The 16,489-nt window shown below is 35.5% G+C and overlaps 1 protein-coding gene across 1 annotated transcript in view; it reads right to left on the bottom strand.

The window, feature by feature from the left end:
• Positions 1 to 16,489, bottom strand: part of AP3B1 (adaptor related protein complex 3 subunit beta 1) — a 248,677-nt gene that overhangs the window by 193,175 nt on the left and 39,013 nt on the right. Inside the window, exons 3-4 of the mRNA XM_081825590.1 lie at positions 9,710 to 9,784; positions 2,989 to 3,110 (exon numbers count right to left, since the gene is read on the bottom strand). Of these exons, the coding sequence (XP_081681716.1) occupies positions 2,989 to 3,110; positions 9,710 to 9,784 (197 nt within the window). The remainder of the gene's footprint in view (positions 1 to 2,988; positions 3,111 to 9,709; positions 9,785 to 16,489) is intronic.

The following is a 16,489-nucleotide window of genomic DNA, read 5'->3' as shown; positions in this document are numbered from 1 at the left end:
AGATGGGATTAAAGCTTGTGTATCATCCATTATCATGTGTAATCAATAAACGATTTAATATTCTCTTGAAAAAAAAAATGCTTTGTTTCTAAAACCAAAAATACTTAAGCATTGACTATAAAATTGCTAAAGATATATGGCTCACTCAATATATGCTGGCCATAAAGCAGTATAAGACACTGCTATAGAAGTCTGATGTAGAGATTGGAAAAGATGATGTGAATTTTCAAGTATGTCACCACAGTTATAAATTGACAACTCCACATACAAAGTAGGGAAAACTGAGACTAATGTTTCATTTGATCAATAACATTCCATATATTTTTAAGGCTTTAGGAAGATTTTTATATGAAGCTATAATTTAATAATAACTGAGAGACCTGATTTACCCTCCTACCTTAACCAAACAGAAGATTGGGGGAAAAGAGTTTTCATGTGTTGGACAACAAGCAGCCCAGTACTGTGAATCCTCAGAGGGAAAAGTCAAAGTGAGTGCCACTACAGAGGGTAGGTAGTATATCCACCAGCACACCAGGGGCAACTCAAACAGAATCCAGAAGACTCACTGTGCTGAGGAGAGAGAGATCAAAGTTCAGAGGCCAATGCTGCTAGAATTTGCAGAGCAGAAAAACAGGCGGAAACTTCCGAGATAGTGAGAGGGAGAGAGAGAGCACACACACTGCAGAGGACAAACACCAAGTCTTAAGACTAAGCACTGACATGCACAAGAGTGAGATGAAACTACCTGAGGCCATCCAAAAAAACCAAAACAAAAACAGAAGAACACAAAACACCAAAAACAAACACTGGAAAAAGGCAGGAAGAACAGATCTCAAAGATCACAAAGAGCTAGGAATAATTCATGTTCCTACCAGCCAGAGAGAAAATGTCTGATAAATACATGGGTTTTTTAGTAGAATCCTAAGAAGAACATGACTTTAGGAGTGGGATTAAATTAATCTAGACTAAAAATATTCCTGTACTCCCTCGTTAAGCTTAAATGCATGCTTTGCAAAATCAAATGATTCCATATAACTTAACTGTGCACCACAAAAAAACCCAACACAATTTAAAGGAATACAAGATCCAGCAAATGACAACATAAATTTCATATTGTTCAGCATCTAATTAAAATTTACTAAAGATATTAAAAAATTAGGAAAATGTGAATCATAACCAGGAGAAAAATCAATCTACAGAAAAAGATTCAAAATGACAGAAATGATAGAAATAGCAGAGGGGCGCCTGGCTGGCTCAGTCAGTAGAACATGTGACTCTTGATTTTGGAGTCATGAGTTTGAGCCCCACATTGGGAATAGAGTTTACTTAAAAATAAAATCTTAAAAATAAAGGACTTTACAATAACTATTATAAATATGCTCCATATGCCCAAGAAGGTAGACAAAAATATGACTATGTTAAGGAGAGAATTTCAAGACGTGAAATAAAATAAAAACAAGTGGGGTGCCTGGGTAGCTCAGTCGTTAAGTGTCTGCCTTCGGCTCAGGTCGTGATCCCAGGATCCTGGGATCAAGCCCCCATATCAGGCTCCCTGCTCAGTGGAAAGCCTGCTTCTCCCTCTCCCACTCCCCGGCTTGTGTTCCCTCTCTTGTGCTCTCTCTCTGTCAAATAAATAAATAAAATCCTTAAAAATAAATAAATAAAAACAAGAAAATTTAAAATGGGATTTCCTCCAAAATAAGGGGAGGAAAGGAAAAAAAGAAACAAAAGGAGCAAATAGACAATAAACAGTATAACAGTACACTCAAATCCGAACACATCAATGATGACATTAAGTGTTTAAAGAATAAACAATCCAATTCAAAGGCACAGTTTGATGGAATGGATGGGGAAAAGTTGGAGCCACATGCTGTCAATAAGAGATGCCCATTAGATACAAAGACAGAGATAGGCTGAGAGTAAACAGATGAAAAAAAGATACACCATACAAAGAGATGAGAAGGCTGGAGTGGCAATATTAGTAACAAATCAAATAGACTTTAAGACAAAAAGTTTTACCAGAGATAAAGAAGGACTTATTTTAGGATAAAAAGGTCAATTCATCAGGAAGACACAAAGAGTGATGCCTGATCGGAGTGCTTTAAAATATATGCTAGAAAATGACTAAATTAAAGGGAGAAATGAACAATTTCAGAACCATGGTTGGGAGATTCAAAATCCCTCTCCTAGCAATCAGTGGAACAACTAGACAAGAGGTCAGTAAAAACACTTTTAAAAATATAAATAAACAACACTATCAACCACATTTATTTAAATAACACCTATAGAATATACATCCAACAATAGCAGAATACACATTCTCTTTAACTGCACATGGCATGCACACCAAAATAAACTCTGATGTTCTATAAACAAGTTCTCATAAAGTTTAAGAATGAAATAATACTAGGTATGTTTTAAGACTAAAGTGGAATTATGTTACAAAGCAATCAACGTTAAGATCATTAAGATAATCCTCCCACCCCCAATATCACGAAATTAAACAACATACTTCTAAATGATCCATGAGTCAAAATAGAAATCATGAAGTAAATAAAAAATACTAACTAAACAATGAAAATATATAAATTAAATTTGGAAAATGCAAGTTAAGTAATGTTTAGAAGAAAATACATAGCGTTAAAGGTTTAAATAATGAAAAAGATTTGATCTGAGTTCCCAACTCAAGATATTAAAAAAAGAACCCCAAATTATGTACAAGTCTGAAATATGAAAGATAAGTAAAAAAGTCAGTAATCAAAAAAAAATCCATGACATAGAAAACAGAAAAAAGTAAACTAATGAAACCAAAAGCTATTTTTTAAAAGGTCAATACAATTGATAAGGCTCTAAATTGATCAAGAGAAAAAGAGAAAAGACAAGAACTACCAATATCGGGAATGAAAGAGAAAATATCACTGCAGAAGGCACAGGCACTAAAAAAATACTAAGGGAATATTATTAACAACTTTATGTTAATAAACTGACACTGGTTGAAGTGGATAAATTCGTGAATGACAAATTACCAACACAGATCCCAGAAGAGATAGAAAATCTAAATAGCCCTGTGTTGGGGGTCCACCAAGACCATCTTCAGGCTGGGTGATTGGCTAGAAGGATTTACAGGACTCAAAAAGTTGTTACACTTAGGGTTATGGTTCATTACAGCAAAAGGATACATAGTAAAATTAGTAAAAGGAAAAGGTACATGACTGAAGTCCAGAGGAAACCAGGCACAAGCTTCCAAGAGTCCTCCCACCAGTAGAATCACCATAAGATCTGCTTAATTCCTTCAGTAACAGTGTGTGATGACATGTACAAAGTACTGCCAACCAGGGAAACCTGACTGAGAAAGACTGTCCAAAGCATTTATTAGGGTTCAGTCATGTAGGTAATGTACAACTATACACACTGTCATCACTACATATGAGATCAGTGACTAGCTCCAGAACAGGAAAAGAAAAAGCAAGGTGTTTACCATAAATTACAATTTTAGTATACACTATCTGGACAAACTAGTACACCATGACTCAAGACAACAGATACATAAAAAACTTTTATCAGACAGAACAGTCCAATAGCTCTGTCTGCACAAGACAGAAAAGGGACAGTCATGAAAACAGACCTTTCTTGTGAATATACAGGGTTTGAGAACCCACACCTGCTGAGTTAATTATTTCCCGAAGAGGTCTATGCCCAATAAACAACTTGAATTCATAATTTAAAATCTTCCCATAAAATAAACTCAAAGCTCAGATGACTTCACAGTAAGGATAAAATAATACCATATAAGATGAAATTACTCCACACATACTCTTTAAGACAACAAAGGAGAAACACATCCCAACTCATTTTATAAATCTAGTATTAACCTGATTACCCTGATACCAAAACAAAAGCCACCGCAAGTAAAAAAAAAAAAAAAATCCTTCAATAACATATAGATGGGAAACTCCTTAAGAAAAGGTTAGCAAATCAATCCTAACAATATTGACAAAGGTTTAATACACCATGACCATGAGGGATTTACCCCACGAATAAAAAGGTTTAATAAGTGAAAATCAATCCCAGTCATTTACTTTATCGAGAGAACAAAGAAAAATCATATAATTTCAATGGTTACTGAAAAAGCACTTGAAAAAATTCAAAACTCATTCACTATAAAAACTTTCAGCAAACTAGGGATAGAAAGAACTCTTCAACATGATTACAGATAGCTGCAAAAAAACCTATAGCTGATATCATAATCAATGGTAAAAGGCTCAGTGCTTTCTAAATGAGAAACAAGGCAAGGATAACCATCCTCATCACTTCTATTCAACACTGTAATGTAAATTGGACTTAGTATAATACGACAAGAAAAAAAGAAAAGTAAAATTATAATTGCACATGATACGATCATTTATGTAACAAAGCCAAAGAAATCTATAAAATAACTATCAGAACTAATAAGTGAATTTAACAAGGACACAAGATCAATATACAAAAATCAATTCTGTATGCTAGCAATAACCAATTGGGAAATAAAACTATAAAGACAATGTTGTTTAAAATAGCATTCAAGGGGCATCTGGGTGGCTCAGTCCGTTAGGTGTCTGTCTTCCGCTCAGGTCATGATCCCAGAGTCCTGGGATGAGGCTGGTATCGGGCTCCCTGCTCAGTGGGGAGCCTGCTTCTCCCTCTCCCTCTGCCACTGCCCCTGCTTGTGCTCACGCTCTCTCTCTCTCTCTCAAAATAAAATCTTTAAAAAAATAAAATAGCATTCAAAACTACTAAAAGCTAAATTTAAAGTATGTGCAAAACCATACCAAAAACTACAAGACACTGCAAAAGGTAATTAAAGAAGACCACATTCAAGGATTGGAAGACTTAATATGGTAAAGATGGCAACTGATCTATAAATTCAATGCAAACAAAATCAATTCTAAGAGGCTTTTGAAGAAATTGACAGACTAATTTTAACACTTACATAAAAAGACAAAGGACCCAGATTAGCCAAAATAAGGTTAAAAACAGAACAAGACTGGAGGGCTTATACTACCTGACTTCAAGGCTATAGTAAACAACAACAACAACAACAAAAAAGACTAGTAAACAGGGCAGTGTGGTATGGCAAACAGATCAATGGAACAGAATAGAGTCCAGAAACACACCTGCACTTATATGATCAGTAATTTTTGACAAGACGTGGCAAGGTAATTCAAGGGGGAAAAGATATAGTCTTCTTTAAAAATGATACTAGAACAACTGAATATCTGGAAAAAAAATATGTATCTCGAAATCTCAAACCTTACCTCATCACACACAAAATCTAATTTAAAATGTATTGCACAGTAAAGAGTTAATACAGCAGGCCAGAGACTGCTATCTTTAGAAAGTCTGCTTACAAAGTTGGCCCTAATGGCATCTGGGAACTTGAATCTCAGGGGTATTCCCACATTCCCTAACTGAGAAGGGTGGTTTACATACCAACAATATGGTTTATGCTCAACATTTGCTTTCTTTCAGGGAGTCTGGAATTCTGTACTTGCTGGGCAGGTAATGCCTACATGAACAGCCCCCAGTGAAAGACTTGGGCACTGAGTCACTAATGAACTTTCCTAGTGGACACTTGACGCTTTTTGTCACAACTGATGCTGGAGGCATTGTCATTGGGAAAATCAGTGGGCAAGGATACCTGGAAGCTTGCATCTAATTTCCTCTGGACCTCTCCCCACGCACCTGTTTCAGGGCCTGCTTTTGTTGTGTCTTTTACTGTAATAAATCATAGCTATGGCTATATCTTGAGTCTTATAAATAAATCCTCCCAGTGAATTATAGAACCTGTGGATCATAAACCTATGATATAGATCACAGACCTAAATATAATAGCTAAAACTATTAAACTTTTAGAACAAACCAGGAAAAATCTTTGACATTAGATTAGGCAAAGATTTCTTAAACAGGTCACAAAAAAATCAGGAAGTATGACTGAAAAGAAAACAGATAAAATGGACATTATCAAAATCAAGTGTTTGCTTTTTAAAAGATATTAAGAAAACAAAAAAGCAAGCCACAGACCAAGAGAAAATTAATAATAGTAAATAACCATCTTCTGACAGAAGATTGGTACCAGAATTTTTACACTTTAGTAGTAAGAAAAAAAAATTAAAAACAGGCTAAAGATTTGAACAGTTTAGAAGAGAGATGACCAACCAATAAATCATGAAAAGATGCTCAACATCACTAAATATAAAAAAATGCAAATAAAGGCACAAGGAAATACTATTATACGCCTACCGAAGTGGCTAATGTTAAAGAGTCTAATAAGATCAAGTGTTGGAAGGGATGTGAACCAACTGGAACTCCCATGTAATTGCTGGTAGGAATGTAAATGGTACAGCCACTCTGGAAAACTCTACACACTATTTTCTAAAAATTAAATATACATTTTCCAGACAATGCAACTGATCCATCCCTAGGTATTTAGAAAAGAAAAAAATTAAAATACATGACCACATACAGCATTTTATTCAAGTGTATTTCAACAGGTAAATTTAAAAATTGTGAAATATCAGATTACAGCAAAAAAGGAACAAAATGTGAATACATGAAACAGCACAGACGAATCTCCAATTCCTAAGTAAAAGAAGTCAAATAAAAAGATAACAAACTGTACAGTTTAATAGCTAAGAAATTCTAAAAATGATAAAACTATAGTGACAGAAAGCAGATCAGTAGTTCCATGGAGACTTAAGGTGGATCACAGCCCTATATATAAAAGCTAAATCTACAAAACTCTTAGGAAAAAGACAAGTATAAATCTTTGGGTCCTTGGATTAAGCATCCAGATTAACTCAAAATGGATCATAGTACTATATATAAGCTGAATCTACAAAACTCTTAGGAAAAAGATAAATCTTCATGACTTTGGATTAAGCATCCATTTCTTAAATATGACACCTAAAGCATAAACAAAGAAAAAATAGATGAATTAGAATTCATCAAAATTTAAAATATCTGTGCTTCAAAGGAAAAAAACCCATAGAATGAAAGAAAATGTTTGCAAATTAGACACCAATTAAGAGTCTAGTATTCAGAATATATAAGAACTCCAACAATAAACAGACAACCCAATTACAAAATGGTAAAAGGATCTGAATAGATATTTTTCCAAAGAAGAAGTAGAACTGGCCAATAGATGCTCAACAGTTTTCTCTTAGAGAAATGCAAATCGAAAACTGCAAAGGCAGCAATGAGATTCCACTTCACACTCTCTAGGATAGCTATAATCTAAAAGAAAGTAATTTTTTTTTTTCCCCAGAAAAAAGAAAAATTAGTACCGGTGAGGATGTGGAGAAATTATAACACACACATTGTTGATAGAAATGTAAAACGATGCAGCTGCTGTAGAAAAGAGTTTGGCAGGTCCTCAAAAAAATAAGACAGTAACCATAAAACCCAGCAATATCACTGCAAGGTATACATACAAGAGAAATGAACACATAGATTCAGACACAAATGTGTACAAAGTGTTTATAGTAGTATTATTCATGATAGCTAAAAAGTGGAAACAACCCAAGTGTCACTGATGAATGAATATACAAAACTCAGTACATCCATACAATGGAATATTATTCAGCAATAAAGAGGAATGAGGTACTGATGCACACTACAACATGAATGGACTTGGAAAACAGCACTCTAAGTGAAAGAAGCCAGACACAAATGTCACATACTATATGACTTCATTTATATGAAATGCCCAGAATAGGCAAATCCACAGAAATAGGAAGTAGATTTAATGGTTGCATAGGGCTGGGGCCATAAGGAGTGACTGCTAATCAAAGCAGGGTTACTTTCTGAGGTGATAAAAATAGAGAGGAAGTAGATGGTGGTGACGGTATACACTATAAATCAATGAATGGCACACTTCAAAAGTTATGGCATGTTAACTGTATTTCAATAATCTTTTAAAAAAGATGACTGGGAAGTTTTAGCATATTTAAAAGTAAAATGCACGATACCATGGGAAAAGATGGGAGGGGGAAAATGGAAATTCACTGTCGTAAGATTTTCAAAGTATATGTGAAGTGTTATAATGTTACTTGAAAGTAAATAGTGATAACTTAAAGATGTATATTGTAAATCCTAGTGGTAGACTGTAGCAAGATAAAGATATGCCTTCTACATCCTAGGGCAAGCACCTACTAAATAAATACATAAAACAGAGATACAGGTTTAATAGTAATATTAATACTTGATTATGTGGAAAAACTCCCTTATTTTCTTAATTTCTACTTCTTATACTCCATCTATCTCCACCTAAAACATCTGCCCTGATGTCACTAAGTCCTTGAAAATATTCTTCAGTGGAGATTGCTCCTTCCGTCAAACTTTCCAGACTCAAAAACAGAGCCAAGAACATTCCCCACAGTTGATGTTCACAGTTGTCAGCAATGGGCAAAGAGGAAGCATGTGTGCTGGCATTTTCATTCTCATGCTTGTATCACTACGTCTTACTGAGTAAACATATCCTCCAGACAATCACTACCACATCAGTTGACGGTGAGAGGCATGACAGACATGGTCATTCAATCCTCTTCCTTACTACCTTCTATTATTTTATTTTTATTTTTTATTTTTTTTTTTTTTGCGAGAGAGAGAATGAGAGAGAGCACGAGAGGGAGGAGGGTCAGAGGGAGAAGCAGACTCCCCGCCGAGCAGGGAGCCCGATGCGGGACTCGATCCAGGGACTCCAGGATCATGACCTGAGCTGAAGGCAGTCGCTTAACCAACTGAGCCACCCAGGCGCCCCCCTTCTATTATTTTAAAAACAAGCCATTTGCTCAGGATCAATCTCTTATCCCCTTCACTGAACTCTTCATTCTACTCATCTTACTCAGTGGTTTCTACACTGGCTCTTATTTTTCTTTTGTACTCTATCAAAAGTCATTAGTCCATCTGACCCAACATTACCTTGGCCTCAAAGTTCTTTGAATTTCTGTTTCAAACACCACTTACAAACCCACACAGAGACAAGTAATTGAAGGCTCACAATACATCCTGCTGTACAGAGGCAGGGTATACCAGAGCTAAAATGTCTCAAAAAGAACACTACATGTGGAGTGATAATACTTGGGTTCAAACTCTGCCCTTATACTGCATGAACTTAGGTCTGTTTCACTGGACATGTGCTATCTTAAGTCCCTAGAGCAGAATTTCAAGTAAACTTGTTTCTAAGAATACACAACAAATTACCACCATTCACCACGTGAATTAATCTCATTTACTTTTCACATTCTCTGTCCAAAAATCCAAATACTGTTTATTTAAGATTATGGACATTTTAATTATAACAAAAAATCTAGTGATACTTAAGGATCTTATGCTACACTTCAAAGTAACTGAAAAGTATAATTCTTTTACAACAAAAGGAATCATGAAGATTATGAATCAAAATAGCACCTCAAGGGGCACCTGGGTGGCTCAGCCAGTCGAGCGATTGAGCATCAGACTCTTGGTTTTGGCTGGGGTCATGATATCAGGACTGTGGGGTCAGGCTTCGCACTCCGCAGTCTAAGATTCTTTCCCCTCCTCCCTCTCTCTCCCTCCCCCTCTACTCTTACCAACCCCAACCCCACCGGCTCAGTGTACATGTGTGCACGCCCTCTCTCACTCTAAAATAAATAAAACAATAAAATCTTAAAAAAAAAAAAAAAAACAGTACCTCAATATTTTTACTGGCCACATTCTTCACAACAGCAGGAAACAGTTCAGATGCATTTTTCCCTTTTGCAATCATCTGAAGGATAAAAGTAGAGTATCAGAGGTGAAACCTTTTTAAAATGAGTCATTTGAAAATAAAACATAAATTCTACATACATTAAATATTTAGAAAATAGAATCAACAAATTAGCTATGGAATTAACAGGCCTTTTTGAGTTATTACTTATCTCAACTATCTGCATCAAAGAACCAATGACTTGTATATCAATATAAATATACAAATACACAGACACATTAAAGAAGAAATATATAGTAATTTAAGAGATATAATAAAATATCTATAGTAGTTTTCTCTGGCTAATGAGGGTATAAATAATTTTTAAATATTTATACTGTCCTTTATTTCCCAGGTTCTTATATTAAAATTATACTGCATTTGCAATGGAGGTGGGGGGGTGGAATAAATGTTATTTTGAACAAGCTATTTCTCCCCTGGCTTTCTTTTCAAGGGTTCCCCTACTTCTCCAATCACTACTTTTCAAAGTTCCCTTCACCAAGTCCTCTTCTCTGCCCACTAAAGTTCTGTGCACCACCATCTTTTCAGGCTACACTATTTTACAATCTCTGAAACTCCTAACATTTCATTCACCTTCAGGACTTAACTCTCACCACTATGGGAATCAATTCCCCAAACTCTAAGCCCCAGTTCTACTTCTATAATTGGACATCATTAGATGTGTCTCTCATCTCAAACTTGCTGTCTAAAACCAAACTTATTCCTCATGATAAAATGGCACTCATGCTAGAACTTCCTATTTCCACCAATTTTCCCAGATACCAGAAACCACAGAACTATCTTTCTTCTCAAATCTACAAAATAACTAGGTCCCGTTGTGATTTCTCTGTACAATCACATTAATCCTTTCTCACTGTTACTATCCTGAACTAGGTCACTATCACCTCATAAAGGACCTTTTCCAACAGTCTCCTGCTCCTGTCCATAATGTACATCACTGACAGTTTCAACCCTGACTGCCTAGGAACCCAAACTACTGGGCACCTGGGTGGCTCAGTCGGTTAAGCGTCTGCCTTCGGCCCAGGTCACGATCTCAAGGTCCCAGGATCGAGTCTCGCATCAGGCTCCCTGCTCAGCGGGGAGTCTGCTTCTCACTCTCCCTCTACCCCTCCCCCTGCTCATGCTCTCTCTCTCAAATAAATAAAAATCTTTAAAAAAAAAAAAAAAGAATCCAAACCATTTCACTTAGTATTAAACGCCCTCAGTTTGCAAGATCCCTTTTAAGCGCATCAATCATTATTGTTCTACACAAATGCTACTATCAAAATAAACTGACCTACCACTACCAGAACATTCTCTGGCTCCTCCATGCCTGTACTCATATCACACCCCCAACTCAATTCTTTTTTCTTTTTTTTTTTTTTTAAGATTTTATTTATTTATTTGACAGACAGAAACACAGTGAGAGAGGGAACCCAAGCAGGGAGAGTGGGAGAGGGAGAAGCAGGCTTCCCGCCGAGCAGGGAGCCAAATCCCAGGGCCTTGGGATCCTGACCTGAGCCGAAGGCAGACGCTTAACAACTGAGCCACCCAGGCGCCCCAATTCTTTTTACTTTTCACGTTCCTCCCAAATTCTAATCACTCTCCCTTCCTAGAGTCATCTCCTAATACCTGGCCTACCATGTCATCCAATTCTAATTTCCTCTAGTATTTTTTAATCTACACTTTTCATTTGGAATTTTCTATGTGCTATGTTTTATTTCTATTTATTTTAGTTGTATGTCTACCTATATCCCCATTTCCTTTACTCTCATTCCCAGAATATATCTTCATGTCTATTAATAGTCAAGACTTTGATAGCTACAAAATAAAGTTTAAACTATAATTTTCTGGAAAGGGATTCTATATGAATTATATACTCTATCTAGGAAACTACCTAAAAATTATGGAAACTATTAGTTTTATAAATTTATGACAAATGTTTTACAACATTTTATAACATTGAGCATTATAATCCCAGTTAGCAATTTCTCAATAAGACCCTTCTACAGGATAGTTTAAAAATACTCTAAAACAAGCTAGTCTTTTATATTCTATTTCCTTACCTGTCATATTATGATTTGAATATTTTGGTTTTTTAAAAAGATTTTGTTTATTTGAGAGAGAGAGCACAAGTGGGGAGAGGGATAGAGGCAGAGGGAAAAGCAGACTCCCCCCCAACCCCCCGCCAGAGCAGGGAGCCTGAAGCAGGGATCCTGGGACTCCAGGATGATAACCTGAGCCGAAGGCAGACGCTTAATTGAATGAGCCACCCAGGCACTCTGACTTGAGTATTTTGTAAACCTGTTTTACTGCAGGTAAAACATCTTTGTATGATTTTTTTACCTCCCTCAATTCCCTCATCTGTAAAATAAGGAGAGAGGGATCAAATGTTCTCTAGAGCCCATTGTTTCAGTTATTCAATGACTACCAGAAGTCAGAGATCCTGTCCTATTATATCCTATTCTAAGTATTCCCCAACTGTTCTACAGAACACTATTCAAAAAAATGTTAACAGATGACAGAAGAAAAAAGCCTATAGTCAAATTCATTTAACAAATATTTGCTGAGAGAGCACTACATGCCAGGGACTATTGCAGGCCTTGATGATACAACTGTGAACAGTATACATAATCCCTGCCCATTAGAGCTTACCTTCTAATGGGGGTGAGGAACAATAAATAAATAAACAGAATATGTGAGATGGTAAAAGAGAGTAGTGTGGGGAAAAAAAAGGACTGTATGAGAAATGGAAAGTGCTAGGGGTGGGAGCTGCCCTTTTGTTTAGTGTTTTCCTAGTATATATTTCCCATCCTTATATTTTTAATCTATCTATGTATGTCTTTATACTAAAAGTGGGTTTTTCCTTGGGGCACCTGGGTGGCTTAGTCAGTTAAGCAATTACCTTCGACTCAGATCATGATCCCAGGGTCCTGAGATCAAGGACCACATCGGGCTCCCTGATCAGCAGGGAATCTGCTTCTCTCTCTCTCTCTCTCTCTCTGCCCCTTCCAACTAGTGCTCTCTATCGCTCTCTTTCTCCCTCTCTCAAATAATCTTAAAAAAATAAATAAAAGTGGGTTTCTCCTAGAGAATATATACTTGCATCTTGATATTTTCATCTAATCTGACAATATCTTTTAGTTGTTGACTTTAGATCACTCAAATTTAATATAATTATTGATGTGGTTAGATTCAGGTCTACAGTTTTATTACCTGTTTTCTGTTTACTGTCTGTGTTTTGTTTGTCTGACCACTGTCATTCCCATTATTTGGGAGCATTTAAATATTATTTTAATTTTTATATTGATTTTTTGGCTGTATATTTTTGTTTAACTTTTAGTGGTTCTTCCTCTAGAAGGATTATTAGATAGATAGACAAATCAAGATACAGCAAATCTTTCACAGTCTACTTAGTGCTAATACTGAACCAGGTCAAATAAAATGTAGAACCCTTACAACCATATGGGCCCTTTTAATCCCACCTTCCTGCTAGCCTTTATATTACAGCTATAATATATACTATATCTATATCCATTTAAAACCTCTCAGTATAACCTACAAAGAATAAAATTAGTCCTTTATGCTTACCAAATACAGTAGACCCTTGAACAATGCAGGGATTGTGGGCACCTACCCACAGACTTGAATATCCACATATAATTTCTGACTCCTCCCCCCAAATTAACTACTAATAGCCTACTGTTGACTGGAAGCCCTACTGATAAGATAAACAGTTGATTAACATATATTTTACATGTTGTATGTGTTATATACTGTATTCTTACAATAAAGCTAGAAAAAAATATTAAAACCATAAGAAAAATAATCATAAAGGGAAAATGCATTTACAATACTATACTATAAAAATAACATGTATAAGTGGACCCATGCAATTCAAACCTCTGTTGTTCAGGTGTTACCTCTATTTTCTTTCAGTACTTTGAAGATGTTCCAGGGGTGCCTAGGTGGCTCAGTCAGATGAGCATCTGACTCTTCAGTTCAGATCATGATCTCAGAGTTGTGAGATCACTGAAAGTGTGCTTACAATTCTCTCTCTTCCTCTCCCTCTGCCCCTCCCCTGCTCTCTTTCTCTCTTTCCCTCCCTCTCAATCAATCAATAAAATAAATGTGTTCTATTGTCTTTTGGCTGCATGGTTTCTGATGAGAAATATGGAGTTATTCAAATCACTGGTCCTTGTATGTAATGTATCATTTTTTTCCCCAAGTACTTTCAAGATTATTTCTTTATTTTTGATTTTCCACAGTTTAATTGCTTTGTGTTCAGGCATGGTTTTCTTTGAGTTTATCCTGACTGGGGTATTCTGAACATTTCATCACAAATTTATGTCATTCATTAATTTGGGTAGTTTCCAACCATTATTTCTTCAAGTATTTTTATTGCCCCAATCTCTTTCTCTTCTTTTGAACATATTTGTTAGATCTTTTGGTATTATCCAACAAAACCCTGAGGCTGTATTCATTTCTTTTTGTTTTTATCTGTTCTGCAAATTAATTTCTAATGATCTGTCTTCAACTTCTGGTTCTTTCTTCTGTTATATTCATTTTGCTATTGAGTCAATCCAGGACATTTTTTATGTCAGATATGATAAAAAAAAAAAAAAACATACCAGATTATTTGAGATATGACAGAAATTTCAACATATTTCTACATGATGTAGTTCATGTGAGATACTTTGGAAAAAAGCTACCAGTTAGTTTCTACCTGGATAATAAGTGGATATAGGAGACCCCCTTCCCTAGCATAACTTACCATCTAATCATAAATGGTCCTAATATTACTTACTACCAAAGTATAAGACAAGAGAAATGTCAAGTCCTTTATCCATTTTCAATTGGGTTGTTTTTTTAGATGTTGAGTTGTATGAGTTCTTTACATATACTGGATATTAATTCCTCTATGATGGGAGAATGGTTTTTTATAGATTTCAAAATATTTTTTCCCATTCTGTGGGTTGCCTCATCAACTGCTGCATATAATGCACAAAGATTTTAATTTTGATACAGCCCAAATTATCCATTTTTTTTCTTTTGTTGCTTTTTCTTGAAACCTTTGACAAATCTAATGTCATGAAGTTTTTGCCCTATGTTTTCCTCCATAAGTTTTATAGTGTTAGCTCTTATATTTAAGTCTTTAATTCATTTTGCCTTGTTTTTTATATATATAGATATATATAGATTTATATTATGAGGCAGAGGTCTAAATTCATTTTCTTGCAGGTGGATATCCAGATTCCCAACACCGTTTGTTGAGAAATATCCTTTCACCATTGAATGGTCTCTCACCCTTGTCAAAATCATTTGATCATATATGGAAGGGTTTATTTCTGCATGGTCTATCAGGTATATATGTCTGTCTTTATGACACTACCACACTGTTTTGATTACTCATAGCTTTGAATTAAGTTTTCAAATCAGGAAGCGTGAAACTTATAACTTCTTCAAGAATGTTTTGGCTATTCAGGATTCATATGAATCTTAGGATAGATTCTTCTGTTTTTGCAAACACCACCACTGGGAATTTGATGGGAATTACACTGAATACATACTCACTTTGATACGGACATCTTAACAATACCAAGTCTTCCCAATCCATGAATAGAGGATGTCTTTCCATTTATTTGTGTCTTTTCTTATTTCTTTCAGCAACGTTTTACAGTTTTCAAGGAATGAGTCCTCTGGCCCCTTGGTAAGTTTATTCCTAGGTATGTAATTCTTTTTGAAGCTTTATACTGTAAATGGCACTATTTTCTTAATTTCCTTCTTGGACTGTTCGTTGCTAGTGTATAGATGCAACTAACTGTCTAATTGTTATGTGTTGATTTTTTTATGCTGCAACTTGGCTGAATTCGTTTATTTTAAAAATTTTTGGTAAAATATTTAGTTTTCTAAATATGAAATCATGTTGTCTGTGAACAAAGATAATTTTAGTTCTCCCTTTGCAATTTGGATGCCTTTTACTTCATTTTCTTGCCTAACTGCTCTGGCTAAAACTTCCAACACTATATTGAACAGAAGAGACAAAAGCAAGCATCCTTGTCTTTTTCCTTATTGAAGAAAAAAAGCTTTCAGTCTTTCACCACTGACTATAATGCCAGCTGTGGGTTTTTCATTTATGGCCTTTAGCATTATGTTGGGTCAGTTTCTTTCTAGTCCTAGTCTGTTGAGTGTGTTTTATCATGAAAGATTATTAAATTTTGTCAAATTCTGTTTCTCTATCAATTGAGATGATCATGTGGTTTTGTGCCCCTTCATTCTGTTAATGTGGTGTATTACAATGATTGACTTCCGTATGTTGTTCATGTTCTATAAATAATAATAATCTAGATCCAAAAATCCACATTAATTTTTATTTTTTTTATTTATTTTTTATTTTTTTTAAAGATTTTATTTATTTATTTGAGAGAGAGAATGAGATAGAGAGCATGAGAGGGGGGAGGGTCAGAGAGAGAGGCAGACTCCCTGCTGAGCAGGGAGCCCGACGTGGGACTCGATCCCGGGACTCCAGGATCATGACCTGAGCCGAAGGCAGTCGCTTAACCAACTGAGCCACTCAGGCGCCCCACATTAATTTTTAAAGTCAGGAAGAAAAAGAGGAGAAATTGTGCTTTTCTAAATTTTAATTGTCTTCATTTTTCACAGTAGTAAAGATGGTTTATTTTTTTTGGGCACCTGGGTGGCTCAGTTGGTTAAGCGACTGCCTTC

This window comes from Leptonychotes weddellii, chromosome 7 (assembly GCF_054177405.1).
Source record: "Leptonychotes weddellii isolate Sample4059 chromosome 7, ASM5417740v2, whole genome shotgun sequence".
In the NCBI taxonomy this organism is placed as follows: domain Eukaryota; kingdom Metazoa; phylum Chordata; class Mammalia; order Carnivora; family Phocidae; genus Leptonychotes; species Leptonychotes weddellii.
Note: the sequence above shows the minus strand (reverse complement) of the source record. Positions and strands in the feature narration are given on the sequence as shown.